The sequence below is a fragment of the Astyanax mexicanus genome, chromosome 5, assembly GCF_023375975.1.
Source record: "Astyanax mexicanus isolate ESR-SI-001 chromosome 5, AstMex3_surface, whole genome shotgun sequence".
Lineage (NCBI taxonomy): Eukaryota > Metazoa > Chordata > Actinopteri > Characiformes > Acestrorhamphidae > Astyanax > Astyanax mexicanus.
In genome coordinates, this window is record NC_064412.1 from 11,213,742 (window position 1) to 11,235,438 (window position 21,697).

A 21,697-nucleotide genomic window follows, 5' to 3' on the forward strand; every position below is an offset into this window, starting at 1 on the left:
TTTTAGAGATAGAGTTAGAGAGTTAGAATGAACTGAGTGAAACAGTCAATCACAAATCAAATATGAGTGGTTTTGTAAAACGGAAAAGCTGATTCATTGCTGATGTTTCTCCTGTCCTTCCAGGCTGAAGAAATGTACCAGGTGGATGAGCAGAACCAGGGCAACACTCTCCTATCTGTAGCTCCACTCCCACCTCAGGAACCTCTAGACAAGCCCACCAGTAACGGCGAGTCTCCAGAATCACCACCACCCACCAACGGCCACTCCGCTCCCCAAACACAAGTGGCTGACAGTCAGATGTAAAACTACCAGTAGGTCCATCAGCCTGAAACCTGCTGTTGAAGAATGTGAGAAATCATGGAAAGTTTCCAATCTCCTCAACTTACGCAACCTAACCAGCCATAGCGGATGATCATGGTGAAGATCAATCAATAATGAAGACCATAATGAAGATCATGATGTCAATATTGAACGTGTAAACTATACAGTGGACGTGATGCAGAAAACAGTGTTAATGAAGACTCAACTTGTACTGTGAAGATGCCTGACACAGGTTAAACCAGCCGATGTCGAAGCCGAAGAAGAAAGGCTCAGCTTGACATGCTGCCAACGTTAGCAGAGCTGAAACACACAAATCTACTGGACAAATTTCATTCATATTTTCTTAAACTTTCTACTTTTACCACTCTTAAAATAGATGTAGATTTGTTGCAACATTTATTCGTAGCTTGAAGAGCATTCCTGAATTAAATACCAATGCTTTAATACTTTCTCACTTCCTGAAGGAGGAGATGCTGCAGATCAATAGATACAGGATGGTCAGCCAAGCTGTGACATGTATTAATAAAAAGAGAGATTCCTTAGGGGTTATAAAATCTCATAATGCAGGTGAAGGTAATCACATTGTAATACGAACATTCTTTAGAAGTACATATTTTAAAAGGTATGTCACAATGTAATTATTTTGAATGTATTAAAAGAAGGGTCAGTTTTCCAGACGGGAATTAAGCTTTGTCCTGGAAAATATAGAATTTGGAATTCAAGGAAAACATAGACCGCTGTACAAACTGTACCATCATGCATCCTGGGTGATCTGGTCCCAAGTTCTGTGTGAACAGCAAAACCCACATTCGCCCACATTAGCAGCATCACTGCCACTGCCAGAACATATACGTAATAATGGGCAAGACCACATCATCCACCATCTGCGCAAGTTAGCTGTATACACCATTTTCAAGTCAATACACAGTGCAGGTGAAAACTAGTCGCCTTATCCTCATTTAAGTTAAGGACTCAAAGTGCAAAGAAAAGCATGAGATGCTTACCATATTTTTCACACTATCAGGCGCCCTTATAATGCTTTGATTTTTTCCAAAAATCACCAGTGTATTGCCTTATGTATGAATTTTACTAGTCAGGTTGTAGGGAGCAGTAAAGCCACTCTGCTGAAGTGCAGCGTTATAAAGGAGTTTCAGTTTAGCTCTCCAGCACTGGAGACTGGAGCAGCATTAAGCATTACCCGCTAAACACGCTAAGCGCTAGCTCTTTCACCATTCAGAGTTGAGTTTTATCAGACTGTACCTGCGCATTTACAGTGTTAAAACAAGCTACGTGGGACGAACCGCTGGCTAATATAAGTGAAAATCTGGAAATCTAAGCTTACTACAAATAAACAGAAGTGCTTTGCTCACCCAAATAAACAGTTTTCAGGAAAGAAGTCTTTTTATTACAGTTTTGTTTACTTAGCTTAGCCTAGCTTAGCTTAGCTGTACAGGTCTCACCACCCAGCGGCGAGACTTACTGAATTAGAAGGAAAACATGGCTTCATCCCTGTTCCTTACTAGTGTCGCATAATGCACTTTATAATCGGGTGAGTGTTACGTTAAAAAAAAAATAATAATAAAATAAAAAAACAGATAGTAGACATTCATTGATAGTGCGCCTTATAATCCGATGCACCTTATAGTGTGAAAAATACGGTACTGGAACCGGCCCCGCTTTCAACTGAAATTATGTGAGGAATCCAATCACAAGTGGAGACAGGAGATGTAAATGTCTGTTTTGCCAATCATTCATAACCAGATTTATTTAGGATGCATTTTAATAGCAGCTAACAAGACTTAAGGACTGACTGAAAAACTGAGCTCATAAGATTCACCTTTTAGCATTAAATGTTTGAACATTGGATCAGACCACAAAAAGTAATATCAAAATGAACTCTGAAGAACAATCAACTGTAGAATCAAAGACAGAAGGTTAAGAGAAAAAAGGATTTATCAAAACGGAAGGACTTATAAAGCAAAAGGACACATTTTTAGGAAGACTTCTAGTTGTTAATTTAGGCTACACAGCTAATTTGCCAATGTTAAATTAATACAACGAGGCAGTTTCCCCAGACAGGGATTAAGCCTAGCTGTAGACTATATATTGTTTTATTATTCAACAGAAAATCTCCATTCAAAATGCTGTGCAGACCAAGACTTGGCTAAATTCTTATTTGTTTAATTAGTGTTAATTTAACACTGGTAAATTTGATGTAGCAATCTCTAAGTGAATACAAAGCTGTAAGTATCTCACTAAAAGCTTTTTTCTGCTGGTATAAGTGAGACGATTGTGGAGTAAGGGATCAGCCAATTCACTGTTACTGTTAATGCTAACCCAGCTCTCCTATTTACATATGCTAAAACTTTAACGTCTGTTAACATTAGATGATTATTTTAGTAGTAGATGCTTAAGCTTTCCGAAGTTGAACTGTATGATGTCATTTTTTAATGTTTACTTGCTTTTAGAGTACTGTTTGCTTGCCAAGTAAAAGACTGCATTACACCAAACAGGGCTATTATAAAAGCAGATTTTGGAAGCAAGCAATTAAGTAGGTAATTATCTTCTTCTTTTTTTTTTTTTTTTTTTTTTACATAATCTATTTTTGTATTTTCCTCTTTATATGGCTTATAATGTGTAATGGATCTTGTTTTGTGTATTGTGCATAACAGCTCAATTTTGTCAAAAAAATGAGATTTATCAGGAGGTTCTCATGATTGCGTGTGTATGTGAATGCATTCTTCTATCATTAGTACATTACCTTTCTATAGCAGCTCCAGCAGATCAACACACACACACACAAACACTCACAAGACATTATCATTTCAGCAGATAAAATGGTAAGAGGAGTTTGGGTAACATCAACTTTTAAACTTTTAATGCAGCAGTCTATAAGTTTTCTTTTTCTTTTAAATTGAAAGTAGTACTGTTTCTGAGAGGGAAGAGAACAAAATAGTATAATAAATCACTCTAAAAACTTTTTTTTATTTGGTTAAGTAAAGTGCTTCAGTTTATTTACAGTAAGCTTAGAGTTTCAGATTTCCATTATAGCTGGGTGCAGCAATATTATCACTAGCAGCTAAACGCTAGTGCTAGCCACGGTTAGCGGCTAATGCTGCCCGACAGTGCTACACTGAGGAACCCTGAGTGTTCCGTTAAGCCAGGGCACTATCAACTAGCGGATTGTCCCACGTAGCTTGTTTTAACACAGTATGCGTGCAGGCTACAATCCACCCATACTTGCCTCTGAACAGAAAAAAGCTAGCTCTTAGAATGGTTAGCAGGTAATACTAATACTGCTCCAGCATTGATAGTCGGGGTTAGCAGCAGGCTACAGGCTGAAAGAATGGAGAGGCTCTACTGCTCCTTACGACTTTACTGGTAATATATACATATCACACAAATCAATATCATACATAAGACAATTAAAAAAATTAAAGGTTTTTAAGTGTGTCTTATATTGTGAAAAAGTACAGTACAAGAGAAAGCAGTGATGTGTATTAGCCAGGAAGCTAGAAGTTCTCAATAAGAATAATGTAGACATGCTGATTGTCAGGAATAAGATATACAACTTACAATATATTTACACGCAGGGCCGCTGCTAAGGTTTTGGAGGCCCTAAGCATAACTGGTCAGTTATGCTGGTCAGAGTAACAGGGTTGCAAATCTAGGCTAAGTGGTGGTTTACCCCAGGAACAGATGATAACTGTAAAATTTAGCTATGTATACAAGATCAAGGACAAACATGGATATATAAGTATATAAAGAAATATTTGACTCTACTCATTATAAGTCTTACAATATGAGTAACAGGGTTGAGTGACACACACAACTTGGACAAACATATTTGGAAAAAAAAAAAAACTTAAATTGTTAGAGCTCTTACTCTTGGTCTTGCCATGTGGGCAGAAAATGTCCTTGTGATGTAACTTCCTTTGTGCCAGTAGACAAATATTTTTAACTCTTTCTCTGCAGGTAAAATTCCTTATGGTAACAGGGTTGCGCACATGTTGTGGGACACAATTTAATAGCATAAAAACTGTAACATGCAATACAGTGTAGACCAAATAATTTGTTTTCATAAGTAAAGGAGATGCATATCAACAATATACAAGAGGAAGTCATTTATTTAGAGCTTATTTTAATTGTTAAATTTGCCAAAGGAGTTGGTCACCCAATGTGTGGGACAAGAGAAAATGGCCATTTTTTGAGGTGGTCCAAAGGTATTCGGTCTTTTGAATAATATATAAGGAGCTTATTTTTCCAGCATATTTTACAGTTTGTTTTATAACAAGTACGTTTTTCACAAAAAATAGTCCTTTAGATATTTTGGATACGTACATTCAAAATTTAAGTGGTGGGACAGGAAATGTACCAAAATCCTTGAATGTTCCACATATAATTTGAAATAGCATTCCATTACTTTTATTTATTTATATATTTTTTTTTTTCTTTTAAAAGTTCAAAAGTCCCCACACTGCTACCCCACTGTAATCCCATGCTTTATATGATGTTAGCACAACTGCTTTAGTGGGTTATTGATCTAAGCACCTTCATATCTCATGGCTAATTGCTGGGCTTTTCAAAGCCATGCTTTTCAAAGTGGGGTCAAGGGACCCTCAGGGGATCATGATGTATAGACTGGTGGTCCACATTTCTTCTGAGCTAATACAAACTTTAACATGAACCAAGGGTCACCTATCCTAAAGAAATGATGCCTATAAGACATGTTATAAGCTCTACTGGAACTGGGAAAAGACTATTGCATCCATATACAAACATCACTATATAACAATAACAATAATATCAGGAAAGTTGTTTTCAAAGACCCATAATATAAAACCACCAACACATCATTGCTATCAAAACATTACATACATTTATCATTTATATTCAAAAGACACTATCATGAGAGTATTGTAAATCATAACTAAACATGTACTTATGAAGATGTTTAATGTACTGTATATATTGGCACATGCATACTTTCAAGTGGCCCTGTATACAACAGTGTTTTCTCTTTGTACATTTTACAGCAATTGACATCACGCCTGTTCACAAATACAGTTGTGGCACAGAAGGCTGGGTAATAGGTCACAGGGTTTATGTACACTGAAATACAAATTGTTTCTGAACATTAAAAGAACAAAAAATAATAAAGTAGTGCTAGTGAAAGCTTCCTTACAGCTTATTTAGTTATTTAGCATTAATATACAGCTCTGTAAAAAAATGAGATACCATTTTAGTTTCTGAATCAGTTTTTTATTTTGCTATTTATAGGTTTATCTTTGAGTAAAATGAACATTGTTGTTTTTTCCTATAAACTACACACAACATTTCTCCCAAATTTCAAACAAAAAAATAGTGTCATTTAAAGCATTTACTGTATTTGCAGACAATGAGAAATGGCTGGAATAACAAAAAAAGATGCAGAGCCTTCAGAACTCAAAAAATTCAAAGAAAACAAGTTCATATTCATAAAGTTTTAAGAGTTCAGAAATCAATATTTGGTGGAATAACCCTGTTTTTTTTTATCACAGTTTTCATGAATCTTGGCATGTTCTCCTCCACCAGTCTTACACACTGCTTTTGGATAAATTTATGCCACTCCTGGTGCAAAAATTCAAGCAGTTCAGCTTGGTTTGATGGCTTGTGATCATCTATCTTCCTCTTAAATATACTCTAGAGGATTTCAATTTGGTAAAATCAGGGAAAACATCATTAAATAGTCTCCTTTTTTTACAGAGCTGTATTTAATTACATTTACCACAGTCTTGCTTTTTTCCTGCTTTTTCCTCTTGTCATTGTTTTATGCACGCCACTCGTAACGAGAGTGTGCGCAGTCAGGCAGTTCTGTCATATAGCCTACTGTCATTGCAAACTTTGCCAATTGCCACTGCTGGAGTTTTTGAAGTTTGTCAGCCTCCAGTGAGTCCCCACTGGCCCGGAGCCCCAAACAATTGCCTGCCTTCCCTATGAATAGATATGTCAGTTACAGCACTGCTGCCTCTAAATTTATTTTCTGTCTGTAGCAAACATGGCTTTAACGAATACCCCTATAAATGTTCCAGCACAATTCCATATTTGCTTAAACCAAACGAATAGACCTCTAACTCAATCTTGAAGAGATGCAGATTGAAAATGCCAAGAAAAGTGTTTTTTTTTTGTGTGTGTTTGTTTTGAAAATGTTTCCATCATTTATTTATGAGCATCTCCCACTCTCTCACAGACACTCACTCACACACAGTTGTATTTTGACTTGTTTGTTTGTGGTCCACAACCTACAGGGCTGTATTAATAGGACACTGATAAGCAAAGAGATCAGCTCCCAGAGATGAAACAGGCTGCACTCTCAAGTTGGGTTAAACAGAAGGGCAAATGTGCTCGGAGCAGTCGCTGATTCAGAGACAACACAGATGCTCCAAGATAGCTGTGAAAAGATTTCTCTCAACCATGGACTGCAGCCAGTTCACACCGAATCTCAGCAAAACATTAGTCAGAGTAAACCATTCCAGCATTTTTTCTCTTTCACTTTCTGCCAATATAAAACACACACAGTACAAGTACAGTATTAGGCTGAAATGATGGCCCCTGATAGGATAATGGGAAGGAAATATATGCAAATATGACTCCTAACAAAATATAAACAATTCTAAATGAGTAAGAGAGACAAACAATTAAAGACAGTTTGACATGTAACACATGTCTAATAGCCTAATGTACAATTTTAAATGCATCCATATGGTGGGGCCTGGACCCTGAGGCTGTGCTGGGTTAGGTTCTCAACAGAGCTGTTTGGAAAAGACTTCCAATAAAGCTGAACACATTACAGAAAGAGGAGAAAAAGAAGATTCAGAAAAAACACTGCAGTGAAATATTTAAGAAATGAGAAAACTGCATTCATTTTTTTTGGAATCAATTAATTCTGCCAGTTTCTTCCAATGTATTGATCAATAAGGTAATGGCAGACATCCCACCTCTCCCGTGACATCCATGACTCTCACAACTTTCATACTCAAATTTCATACTCAATATTCTGGACATCAGAACATCAGTATATCAAGCAGTGTTCTCTGTGGGTCTACTTCATTATGCATCAGTTCTTTTTAGTTCTGCAACTCCAAGCAGAAATTTCAAAAACAGGAATTATAGAACACACTCATTTTAACTGCATTGCCAGTATTAGGCTAAAATTATGGTCCCCTGATAGGATAATGGGAAGGAAATCTATGCAAAGATGACTCCAAACATATATGACTTCTAACAAAATATAAACAATTCTAAATGAATAAGAGAGAGACAAACAATTAAAGACAGTTTAACTAGTAACACATGTCTAATAGCCTAATGTACTGTTCTAAATACACCCATATGGTGGGGCCTGGACCCTGAGGCTGTGCTGGGTTAAGTTCTCAACAGAGCTGTTTGGAAAAGACTTCCAATAAAGCTGAACACATTATGGAAAGAGGAAGCAAAGAAACTTCACTGCAAAAAAAAATAAAAAATTGAGAAATATATAACAGTGAATTATTTGAGAAAAGATAAAACCACCTGATTAGCATTTAATAGAAAAAATACACAATAATTACAATTTTCAGGGAACAAATAATTTTGAGTCAGTTGCTTCCAGTGATTTAATCAATTAGATAAGGGCAAACATCCCACCTCTCCCATGACTACCATGATTCTCATATATATTGAAAAAGGCTTTCTGACACAAATCATACACCATATCCTGAAAATCAGAACATCAGTATATGAAGCTCAGTTATGTTTAGTTCTGCAGCTCCAAGCCAATAAGTTCAAAAACAGGAACCAAAGAACACACTATTCCTGCCTGTATTGTCAGTAATAGGCTGAAGTGATGGCCCCTGATAGGATAATGGGAAGGACATGTATGCAAATATGCCCCCTAACAAAATATAAACAATTCTAAAAAGTGAGAGAGACAAACAATTAAAGACAGTTTAACATGTAACACATGTCTAATAGCCTAATGTACAATTTTAAATGCATCCATACGGTGGGGCCTGGACCCTGAGGCTATGCAGTGTAAAATCCTTCGTTTAACTCAGCATACTTAGAAAAGACGTGTGATAAAGCTGAACACTCGATCATTGTATTATAAAAAGAAGAAGGAAGAAAACAAATTCACTGCAGGAAGATTTTTTGGTAATGTGTATTTGTATAAAGGCTTTAACAAAAGACGCTGTCACAAAGCACACAAAATAATGAAAACAGTTGTAGGAAAATCTCCCTCAGAGTAGCAAGAAAGTGCAGGAAAGAGGGTCAGATGGTTATTTGGGCCATGCCATTCTGTGTAAACCGGTTAGCAAAGTTATGGTTTCTTTTTTTCCATTTGCTGCATTGCTTAATCAGGACCAGGAAGCGCAAAGTGTCTCAGTGACTGTTGTTGGATGTTAATTGGTTGCATTCCTGCTTGCTAACTTGTGAAACAAGTGCAAACTACTGAACTGTGCACTATTTTTTATACTGGCATTAGTGCAATACTGCTAACTTAGTTAGCACAGTGGCTACAGGCCTCATCCAACATTACTACTGGCCAACATGTCCAACTTTGCATGCTGGGGACCAGGCTTGTTCCACTTCACTAAAACACAGTATTAGCATGCATTAGCATGGCTTGACTAGTCAGTAGGCAGATCCATGAGGCCCAATCTCATTTAACGCTTTGGCCCTACCAGTTAGCCATACCCCTTTGTTTAGCATGTGCACATCTAGGAGGTAGGGTGTCCCTATTCATGTTAGGCTGGAGGGGAGGGGGAAGTATTAGGGCTTCATGACCCTTCAAACAGAGATTTTTTTAGAGGCACACTCAAAACAGAGTTCAATGAGAATCACTGGCAAGATGTTGGCAGCACAAACAACCAAATAAAAAGAAGTGACTATTTTGCTTGTTAACAAGGACAATAACCACTGTACCACCATAGTTTAATGTGTAGTTTCATTGTTTTATGGTCATTTTCTTCATAACAAGCATTAAAAAAAAATCGGTAGTAGTTTGTCCAAGTGGCTAAGTTAGTCAAGATTTCTAACCTTAACTCTTGCAACAAACAGCAGAGGCTGAAGAAATTAAAGTGGAAAATAAAAATTAAAATAAAATAAAAGCTAATAAAAGCTACCCACCAAAGAGGAATAAAGGAATGGACAATAATAATTAACGTCTGTACCAACTACTCCCCTTTCTGAAGATATACAATGCCATAAAGTTAGCTAGTTATCCAGCAGCTAGATTGCACAACTAGCGCTTCATTGCCATATATCTGTATTGGGTTCTCACAATTCTTAGAGGTAGGATTTCACCCCTTCCCATTGTAACTCTGTTCCAAAGGGAGGGGTTACACTCCAAAACAAGGGGTAGAGGTACAAAAGAAAAATGGGATTGGGTCTTTAAGCTATTCCACATTTCAGTGTCCCAAAGTACATTTAGCTAACCATGCTGAGACAAATGGTCCAGCCCAGTATCTAAGCCACCATAATGCTCACCTTCCATGCTTAGAACTATTCAGCCTGAAGTGGAAAAGCCCTATTCTCATCTTGTGTATATTAGATGGTGACTATCTGATGGATACAAAGTAAAACAGAAAGGAAAATGAATACAGGTATAGAATTGAGTCTTAATTCTACACAGAAGTCATCATTTTAAATAACTGAAAAAAGCTGAAAAGGGTGTTGTACTGGGAAAGATCCAAAACAAAAGATTTCAAATGAGGAAAGATGGCAGAGTTGTAAATAGACCAATAGATGCAATGGTTTCCTAAGATTGGGAATACTTGGGAAGAACTCTCTCAAAACTAAAACTCTCTAGCTCTGTGAGAAAGTCTTTAGAACAGATCCCAGAGGACACAGAACAAACACCCCATTACAGAAGACCATTTCAAAACCTAACCATACGGTATAATTACAGCATATCATCCACTATGAACCAAGTTGTTCACCAACTACTTAAAAAAAGTAAATCCTGATATACACTGATCAGCTTTAACATTAAAACCACCTTCCTAACATTGCATTGGTGCCGTTCTTCTCACCAAAACAGCCAATACAAGAGATTTCAAGGTAGAAAGATATATTTATACTGAAAGATGTCAGAGTTGCCTATTGGCTTTGAGAAACCACAAACCAACTGAGCTGCTGCAATGACCACAATAACATAAAGCAAACAGACTCAAAAAACGAGAAAAAAATGTTCCGAAAGTTCATATCTCATCCTACGGTGTGGAAATGAAAGCAGTAGAGTACCAGAGCACATTTTCTTTTTACAGGCAACAGCATATTTAAGGATTTTACGTCATTTTTGATAGTAGCCATTACACCAGGAGGAAAATATTTGCACCAAAACAAGCTTTTTTACAAGGACTTGACGATTACATCATACCAGGTTTACGAATCATTTTCCAGGCAGGCTGAACAAATACACTAGGAGCAGACATAATTGTAGTCCTAATGAGCCAGATTTGCGAGACGGATACATCACATAATAAACTGTTACGCAATGGTTTTCTGAGATTGAGAATACTTGGGAAGAACTTCTCAACTTCTCAAACTAAAAGTCTCTGGCTCTCTCTGTGAGAAAGTCTTTAGAACAGGTCCCAGAAGACACAGAACAAACACTCCATTACAAAACAGACCATATAAAAACCTAACCATACAGTACAATTACGGTATACGCATATTATCTGCTATGCACCAAGTGTTCACCAACTGTTTAAAAAAAGGTTAATCCTGATTATATATTAATCAGCAATAACATTAAAACCACTTGCCTAATGTTGCATTGGTCCCACTCTTCTCACCAAAACAGCTCTGACCATTTGAGGCATTGACTCTACAAGATATTTATAGTATTTTACAGAAGGTAAGATTAGCATTTGCTGATTTGCAGATGCTTTATGTCTTATAAGTTGCAATGTGGGGTCTTCATGAATTGCATCAGTAAGCCTTGGGAACCCATAACCTTGTCAATTGTCCTTAGTTGGACCACTTTTGCCAGGCAATGACCACTTCATACATGAATCCTCCAGTACCAGTACTTTTGTCTAGCCTTAATGATGTTAATTACATTGACATGGATGGTTTATACTGCTCATAAAGGCTTTCCACAAATGTACTGTATCTGTGTGACAAACAGAGATTCAACCAATATTTTTTAAATACCGTATTTTTCGGACTATAAGGCGCACTTAAAAACTTTTAATTTTCACAAAAATTGACAGTGCGTCTTATAATACGGTGCGCCTTTTGTATGGATTTTACTCGTCAGGTTGTAAGGAGCAGTAAACACACACTCCGTGCAGCGTTATAGAGAGTTTCAGTGCTATACAGAGTCCAGAGCCGTGCAGCTCCGAGGCTGAGCAGCAATAGCATTAGCTAGATGCTAACCGCTAAGCTAGCTAGCTTATTCACTGAGATCAGTATTATCTAAATTTTACTCGTCAGGTTGTAAGGAGCAGTGAACACACACTCCGTGCAGCGTTATACAGAGTTTCAGTGCTATACAGAGTCCAGAGCCGTGCAGCTCCGAGGCTGGAGCAGCAAATAGCATTAGCTAGCTTATTCACTGTTCAGAGATCAGTATTATCTAAATTTTACCCGTCAGGTGTAAGGAGCAGTAAACACACACTCCGTGCAGAGCAGCAATAGCATTAGCTAGATGCTAACCGCTTAGCTAGCTAGCTTTTTCACTGTTCAGAGATCAGTATTTTCTAAATTTAGCACTTTTAATACTGCTGGAGCAGTATTATTAGAGTTAGATGCTAATCGCTAAGCGTTCACCGTTCAGAGGTGAGTTATCGGCCTGTAAGTCTGTGCTGCTTTGCCTGGCTAGCATTAGCTAGATGCTAAGCGCTAACTCTCTCAGAGGTGAGTTTTATCAGCCTGTAATCTGCTTGTTTACAGTGTTAAAACAAGCTACGGGGGACGAATCGCTAGCTAATATCTCACTGTCTTACCAGAACACGCAGGATTACTCAGTGTAACGCTGTCGTTTAAGTTTGGGTTAACTTTACTAGTTTAGGTGACTAGCTAGCGTGCTAGCGGATAGCTATGCTAACGCTGGTGCAGCAAGCCTTAGTGGACATCTGGAAATCTAAGCTTACTGTAAATAAACTGAAGCACGTTACTCACCCAAAATAAACAGTTTTCAGGAGAGGAATCTGTGTAGATTAATATCCAGCACTCGTTTGACTTTGAAAGAGCTAGATTTATATATACTGAGACGCTCCACCGCAAGCGACCACCCCCGGTGGGGGAAGGGAAACATGGCGCCACCCCTGTTCACTTTGATATAGGCACCCTTTCTAGTGTCACTTAACGCGCCTTATAATGCGATGCGCCCTATGTATGGAAAAATAGCAGAAAATAGGCGTTCTTTGATAGTGCGTCTTATAATACGGTGCGCCTTATAGTCCGAAAAATACGGTAGTCTAATAATGTTCATGATCTTATTTCATGAAATTCAGAAGTTTAGAGTGTAAAAGGTACTGCTAGTGTTCTACAGACATTTTTTCTTTACCTACCATTTTATTACAATCTCAGACATACATGGTCCTGCAGTGTGACATTACATTACAGTAAAATAAAATAAGAAACAAAAACATGATTTTAAAGCCAACTGAATGAATACACTGTTTTTACCTTGTTAACTGATTTGAAAAAACATATATAGAACTTTTCTTAAAGTAGGACGGTCACACTGAAGGCTAATAAACATTTTAAATGTTTGATAGAAAGTATATAATATTTTCACACTATTTTCACAACAAAATGTTATTAACTGTGATAAATACTGTGGGAGTCTGGTGCATCTTAAAACTTTTTTATTGATAAACTATACATGCTTAAATAATGTGAAAAGTGATTTTAAACAGTTTAATTGTTACTGATTTATTGTACAAATGTTTATATTTCATGTCACACCACAGGACATGTAGCATTTTTACATTACAACAAAGAAAAAAATGTATAATGAGATCTAATATAGTCACATGGAAAAGAAAAAAAAAAAAAAAATATATATATATATATATAGAGAAATATACTCATATATAAATATATATGAGTGAGATACTGAAGGTCAGTAATGATTTGGTGCTTACTATTGTTTTATTGTATATTTTGATCTCTGTAGAGTAAATCAACATATATACTGTAGTCTTCACTAGAAAATGCCTTATTCTTACTTATGTATTTATTACTGATTCTTTTTAACTTCAATCGTCTTTTACATACAGTTTCTATGTCTTTTTTGTCACATGAATACATCTATAAAGTATGTCTAGAAATTCTAGTGTACAAATAAGTCATATGACTCTTTTACACTTAGGACTGGAGCACACACTGTGGGGAAAATGACACAGTTGTGAGTAGGCTCTATGTAAAGATATTTAGCGGCATCCGCAGGCTCATTTTATGTAATTGGATAGCACAAACTCACCGGTTGTGCTACTCTGTGCCATATCTTCATTCCTTGAGGCCTAACCTGAGGGCTACCCAGTGTTCAGCTCACTCTAGACCCCTAACAACCCTGGCCTGTTCCCATGCCCCGGCAAGCCATGTCCCCGTGTCCACACAGTGGTAAACTCAGGAAGGCTGAAAGTCTCTCTGGGTACATTAAGCTGACCAGGGGCTGATGCTTATTAACATGGACATACATTACATTTGATATATAGAGCATCTAGTCTAACTGGTAAGTGAGATGCAAATGAAAGATGACAATCAGAAACCAGGGCAACAACTGCCTTCAGGGCTCAAATACTAATGCAAAACTGCCAATGAGCATCGAGTTCCATGTTAAGTGTCAAAGGCGTTAAAATTGTATAAATATTACAAAATCTGTGAATAACATGAAATATATTTTTATTTTTATATAATATTTAGCATTAAACAGACAAAATACACAATAGATTAATTTTGCAGTAAACAAATTATACTGTCTTTTTCTTTAGTCAATCAGGTAACGGCAGACATCCCACCTCTCCAGTGACTATCGGGAATCACCCACATATAGGCTCCCTGACACCCAGATATAATCTACAATAATCTACAGCAATAAGGATATGAGTATATCAGGCTCTCTTGTACAGTTTGTGCATTACTAGTGAGTGATATTTTCTGAGATTTTGACACAACATGCATTCTGATTAGGGGTGGGCGATATGGCTCTGAAATATAATTGCCGATATGACAAAAAAAATGATTTACAAATATTATTTTAAGAATACAATCCTGCAACAAACTAAAAAATAAATTTTATCACTGCATACATTTTACACACCCCTAACTAAGATATAAAAAAATAAGAACTTTATCTGATTTGTAACACAAGTCAATAATCCAGAGTGTCATGATACTAATAACGCACTCCAAATATCTACATATATACAGATTTAAAGTAAAATAAATGTTACTGAACAGATATAATCTGTCTCTAGTAGATATATATATTGGGAAAATATATTGGGAAATGAGACCAGTGTGAATTTTTCTTTTGCTAAAAACGTAGCAAAAAAGTAGTACCCTGATGTGAGAATTAGTGGTGGGTGATATGGCACGATATTACAGGGTATAATATCGGTCACAATATTTTAAAATGTTGTATTATTGTGTATGCTACGTTATGGCACACCCCTAATTCTGATACTGTATAACATATAACATATAACATCTCCAATAGCCCATTTCCATTCGCCCCAGCATTCTGAAATACAGCTCTTTTAGCTGTTAACATTTTGTGTCCATGTGTTCTTGAAGAATTGAGTCGATTAAATGAATTATGAATATCTGGCTTAATCAAAGGAACAATAGCAGTATAAAGACAAGACATAACAGCCGTTAAATAATGTTTTGTTTAGGTTTAAGAGCATAAAATCGTTAATATTATCTGTTTGACAATATAATTTTGGTTCATGCTTTTTAAATACAGTACATTATTTGATTTTGTTCACTGTTCAGCTGTTTGTTCATTAAGAATCAAGTCTATTAATGGATGGGTGTTCGGTTCAGTGAAATGAAAGCACAAAAGAACCTCAAAATGAATCAAACTTATCCTTAAAGAAAAAGCTGAAGAAATCCCACACCCCCAATGCATATGTTCTCATAGAAAATGACCTCACTTCGCACTCTTTCTCTCTCTCTCTTTCTCATACACACACACTCTCACACTCTTTCTCACACACGAGAGTCAAATGGTATGCCATACGAGACAAACTGCAGGCTATACGCCCTGTGTGAATGTATGCGATGGAGGAGAAGGGGGGGAGGTGGGGGGGGGGGGGGGTGGTGTTGATTCGAAACAGATGCCTCCCCTTCCATTTTTACCCACATACATCACACGTAATCTACACGCTGCTGCTGCTGTTCACAAGCCCTCCCCATTTACAGCTCTCGCCCACCCCAGTGTAACAGAGATAACCGTGGATTTTCAGTGAATGGGCCTCGAAGGATACAAAAAAACAAAGAAAGAGGAACATAAAGAGGTCATCATGGGAGTGTCTGCAGTATCTGGACAAACAGCTCCCTCATGCGTGAGCAAGAAGACATTGCAGGTAGTAAACAGGGGAAATGCAGTAGGCTGTTTATGCAGTATTTTCACTGTTCAGGAGTAGAAACATGCATAATGTAGTACAACAAGAATTATTATACATAATTATGTATCTCCTCTGCACACATTTCCAGTCTTTTTTTTTTTAATGCTACTGTATTTCTTATGCAAATTAAAATGTTCCACCACCTTTTTCCTTAAAAACAGCACCCCCTCATGTGTGTAAAAAGACATTACAGTGCTGGGAAAGGTGCAGTAGGTTGTTTATGCAGTATTTATACTACGCAGCAGCAAAACACCACTGTATATTAGGCGATGACTTGAACTGATAATAAGACTGTTAATAAAAACTAAATAATTCAATTAAATAATGAATTAAAGTAAAAATTAAATAAATACACACAGGCACTCCTGTCACATGTCCAGCCAGACTGATGGAAGTCTCTGGAACACAGGTTTCCCTGTCACCCACCAGAGATTAGCTTCCAACCTCCTAGTTTTTGACAACAGCCTCAGACTAGTTGATCACTGCCCACTACTGATTACATCCAAGTTTATATGATCTCTAAGTAGGATTAAAAAAAAAACTGTTTTTACTGTTACTTGTGGCTATTCACCTAAATATATTAGACCTGCGTGCATCTATAATGACTTTTAACATTAATTTATAAGTTGTCTGACCATAGGAGGATGGATCCCCACTTATATATTAGCACTGATAGTACATTAGCATAGCATAAGGTGCATGTTTGCCTTGGTTCCTGCCAGTGCTTTCTCCTCGCCCAGTTGCTCGCTGGGGGTAATGTATTGTATGCTCAGTGTGTTGTCCGATTCTCTGCTGCGGTCACATTTTGTAAAGCTGCTTTGCGTCAACATCAGTTGTAAAAAGCATTATATAAATAAACTATAAATTACAGTCTAAATGCTATTTTCACATAGATGAATATGGCTTGCTTTGCCATTAGCCAGTACCGTGCGAGTACTGCAGAGAAAAAAAAAAGAAAAAAAATCTAAGATTTATTGCCCTTGGCACATTTCCTGTGAGGAACATAAATCAGAAAACATCTTTTTTGATGGTGATGCAGAGGAAGAAGTTTTAGAGTGTGAGGAGCTGTTTTCTGAAAATTCACAGTCTGACACTGATTTTAAGGAGGAGAATAAAAGATCCTAAGGACGAGCCCTTCAGCAGGCAGGATCAGCCTGTAAGTGCTATACAAATAAACTTGATTTGATTTGATTTAAATTGATTTGTGTCCATGAACACTAAAAAAAAACAGAGGTACGATATAAGTACTTTCTTGTACTTAAAGGTACACTTTTCATAATTGTTCAAATGTATAATATTGGTCTTTTTACAGGGTTAGATGAGTTTCCTCTAAAGTCTTTCTGAACAGCAGGATGTACAGGTTTGTACCATTTAACCAGTCAAAAGGTACATTCGGTTTTCTGTATCACAGAGTGTGATGTACTAATAAACAATAAATAATTTAATTATATATTTTTTTTCATTTGAAAGCCAGAAAATTTTGGATCAGGAAGTTCTTGACACATATTCAGTTGATGATCATGTTTATAATCTTTATCATCTTTACTTGTGTGTGTATTAGTCTAAATTATATATTCACATATCTGAATATATATTCATTATGTTAATGCTACTGAGCATTAACCAGTTAGTATCTGAAAATAATGACTTACTGTCTCAAAATAATGACTTACTATCTCAAAATAATGAGACAGCAGTTTATTTAATAATAATAAAAAAATGTGTTTTTTATATATATTTTTTGTTGTTGTTGGAGGGAATGGGCTTCCATATATTATAGCCAGTATAGCACAGAAAAAAAGAAAAAGGCCACGTGACCTCAGCCAATGTTTGTAAACATGCGTCAGCCACATGTGATTCTGATGTGGCGCTCTGACCAATCAGACACCGGGGGAGTGTGCATGGGCGTGGCCTACGCTTTGCGCCGTGGAAAAATCGATTGGGATCCTGTAATGATGCAAAGAGGCTGTGCTTCGGGAATGAAAGCTGCGTGGAGTGGGTTTAAACACCAAAACAAGTGGTCGTGGACAGAGAGAAAAACAGCGCAGCTTCATTCAACAGCCTGGATTCATCTTATTTGAGTGAGTAGACTATTTGATCTGTGTTTTTGTCTGTGTGTTGTTTATTTAAGCTTTTTTTTTTTTTTTTTTTTTTTTTAAAGCTGCGTAAAACGCAAGTAACCCATTAAACTGTGTTAAACTGTGTTAGAGTGTGAGCGCGTTTGACACTTTTAAAGCCTGGTATAGAGGAAAGAGGGGTCACTATGACCTTAGAGATGAGGGGAAACTAAAGTGGGGGGCTTTTTCAATGTGGATTATCCACTTTTAATGAAAGGGCATTGCGAAACGTAGTGAGAAATGATAGAGTGGGGTAGGCCGTGGGCTCGGATATATGACTGCGTCAGAGGGGGGATGAAGTCGTAGCGAGTGGCTGGGAATTTTACCTGCGTAAGAGATTCCACACACACACACACACACACATACACACACACGCGTGCGCGTACACACCCATGGAGGCAGGCGTACACACACGCTCGTGCGTACGCACACACACATTAAGTAGAGTGACTGACTGACTGGAGAGCAACGTTGGAAACGCGCAAGCGTGCGTCTTCTTGCTCTTCTTCCATCGCGCGTGAAAAAGAAAAGGAAAGCAAAGGAAAGAAAAGAAAAGGAAAAGATGCTGCGCGAGCGTGTTTCTCTCCTCTAACGCAAATAGTCTAACGTAAGAGCGTCTTTCAGGAGCCAGACTCTTTCCTAAATTACATCACGTAGAAAAGATGACGCAGTCTTGTCTGTTGTGTTGTCTACTTGGAAACTTAGCCAATATTTGTCCATTCTCTTTTCATCCATGCTATTTACGCGTAATAGCGAATGCCTGTGCGTAAATCTGACTGTTTTTTTAATCGTTCAATCAATTGTTAACACTGCGTGCTAAGCAACGGCCCTGTGGCGCTGTCCAATACGTTACAACGCAGTGTGCTCGAGCGCACTCCACTGGAGATGTAAACAAAAGTAACGCGCAGTGCTGCGCGCGACTGCCAGATGTCGCTGTTGCGCAGCGCATGTCCCCCCTTTCACAAACAAGACAAGCCTGCGTGATATTTTTCACAGCCCCAGCCAGTCTATTATGCAATGCTGTGTTTACCCCACACGCGCCAGTTAATTTGGTAATATCATTCATACCCGTTAATCCCACTGTGCCATTCCTGGGGAGAAGTAAACAGGAGGATGGAGGAGCTCAGCTGGGGTTGGAGAGCTGGCCTAAGACTGCTCCAGCTCCCTGACCACATTAGAAATAGAAAAATAAATAAATAGCAAACACCAGTTATGATATTTATAGCTTTGGCAGGGCAGGCTCATTTTCAAAGAAGCAGGGACAGTTTCACAGAGTCACTGCTCAGTATCAGGTCCAGTCTCTCTAACAAGCTAATAAATCTATGATTTAAAACAAATGTCAGAAAAAAACTGATTGTCAGTAATGAGATTCTAGCATTCAGCCTCTTTCCACAAACACACTAAACTAACTAAAGTCGAAGACTTGTGGACCTATAAAATGTATGTATTAGAAAAAGTCGAGAACCCATAATGCTCTACAGCAGTGCTGCGGAACTTGCCATGGCAAAACAAGATCAAATTTCATCTCCATTCTAGTTACATAAATGCACTTACTTCCCTTGTTTACATTATGCAGTGGCTGTAGATTACACCCCCTATAAGTGCTTCTGTGCCTCTGTACGTATATAGCACAAATTATATATGTATATGCATCTCATCACTGACAGAAACATCTTTAGCTCTGGATGCATGGTAGTATATATAGAATATTTTATTACAAGTAATTCAAAGCTTTCCTACTGGTCCATTGATTAAGATAAAGTTTAAAAAAACACAATGTAAAGGACAACTTTATTTTTTATTATTATTATTATTTTTTTTTTATTATTATCTGGATCATTAAATCTGAATTTACAGTTTTGAGAGACGAGAGGTTCAAGCGTTTGACATTTTACTAGCTGCCAGTCATGTATAAGGTATAAGGCAAGAGCCCTAATCTATAAGAGGATTAGCCATGTATCTGTCTCTGCTGCTGTCACCTGTGCTTCTGTCCCTCACATAAACTCACTCACTCACTCACTCACTCACTCACTCACACACTCACACACTCACACACTCACACACTCACACACTCACACACTCACACAGAGAGAGATAACTATATTCCAGATAATTTTAATCGCATACATACTCTGACATTTAGAGATACGGAACAGTTTTAAAAAAGCAGAAAATTAATAAAGTGCAAAGTAATTACAGTGTCGTTTTCTCCAGAAAGGAAGATTGGTGCAATTACGTATGAGTAATTACGTGAGAGATCTATATATGAATATATAAAGCTACAACAGAGATTATGAAAACTTGATTACGTCTAAAATGTATGAGTAATGTACGAGTTTCTCTAAGCAGACCGGGGCTGTTGGGCACTGCGGAGGTACTTCTAAAGCGCAGTGAAATTCAACAGTACTGAGTTACTGGCAACACCAAAACAACAAGTCTGTTCCTTTAAGAGTCGGGCATTACACAAGAGGTCCAGAGCTCTGAGCCAGCAAAGCAAGACCTAGAGTGAACTGCTGAACAGGAGGAGAGTGTAAACAAATGCCCTCATCCCCTGCTCCATCTCTCCATCCTTTCATTTCCTTTTCCAGCCCAGCCTTTCTGACGACCCACTCGGTCTGATAAAGGCTTGGGCACACAAACACTCAGGCACAGAGAGAAAAAGAGAGAGAGAGAGAGACACACACACACAACCTTTCTCCCCATGACCTGGTTTTTCCTCCACACAGAAACAACCTCTCACGATGCTTCTAGAACAATCTCAGTGCGACAGCAGTGCCAGCGCATTAAAGCAGCTATTCAGTGTAAACAGGGAAAGGTCAGATTACACGGAAGAGAGCCATTAACGAGGCCTTATGTCACAAAGGGACTCTTCACAGGTAATTAATTACAAACCATCATGAAGCGTTAAAGCTACACATATGTTTTGTTATTAATAAGAACTTTTTTCAGAAAAAAGCGATGCTTATGCTCATTTTAAACAGTTTTATATCTGTACGTGATATATCAAGCATTTTTTTTATGATGGAATTATGCAGAATTTTTTCAGCTATATTCTTATTCTAATTAACCCTCACTAGCTGCGGACAAGGCATATAGGGCATATTTCCATATTTCAGAGCATTTCTGAAAAAAAAAAAACATAACTCTAAAGACAGAATTCTAATTCTAATCTCTGACGCACTTTTCAAGCAGCAGCCTTTTATCTTCAACAGGTTTCCTAAGGCTTAAATCATCCTCTGTTGGACATTTTATTCCTCTATCTAACAACCTGTCCTTTTTTTCTTTACAGTGTCGTCTGCTGTGGGGACAGACAACACCGACGAGCTTCTGCTGCTGAACTAAGCTGCTCTAAGAAGCTGACTTCAGATGGTGCCATAGAGTGGTCCGTAACATCTAGCACCATTTGAAATCAGTGTTCTTGGAGCTGCGTGGGCGTCAAGGCAAAACCCAGAATTCCTCTGCAATAAAGGATTTATTTAATAACTCTGATTCATTGCTAATCAAGGCCACATGGTCATTTTATACAGACAGAGTTTCATTAAAAGTAAGAAGCTGCACTTCTTCTGCTTCTTTTTCATATATTTATTTATGGTGGATTTCTGTGCTGATGCCAAGTCTAGTATTAATAGTAAGTTAATATTATTGATATGG

The 21,697-nt window shown here is 37.6% G+C and overlaps 2 protein-coding genes across 2 annotated transcripts in view; one reads left to right on the forward strand and one right to left on the reverse strand.

The window, feature by feature from the left end:
- si:ch211-286o17.1 (hematopoietic progenitor cell antigen CD34) overlaps window positions 1–3,038 on the forward strand; it is a 43,249-nt gene extending 40,211 nt beyond the window's left edge. The window contains exon 8 of the mRNA XM_007253362.4: window positions 124–3,038. Within this exon, the coding sequence (XP_007253424.3) occupies window positions 124–303 (180 nt within the window). The 3' untranslated portion in view covers window positions 304–3,038. The remainder of the gene's footprint in view (window positions 1–123) is intronic.
- The window catches only part of grm4 (glutamate receptor, metabotropic 4), a 357,400-nt gene that overhangs the window by 328,581 nt on the left and 7,122 nt on the right, over window positions 1–21,697 (reverse strand). The window lies entirely within an intron of this gene.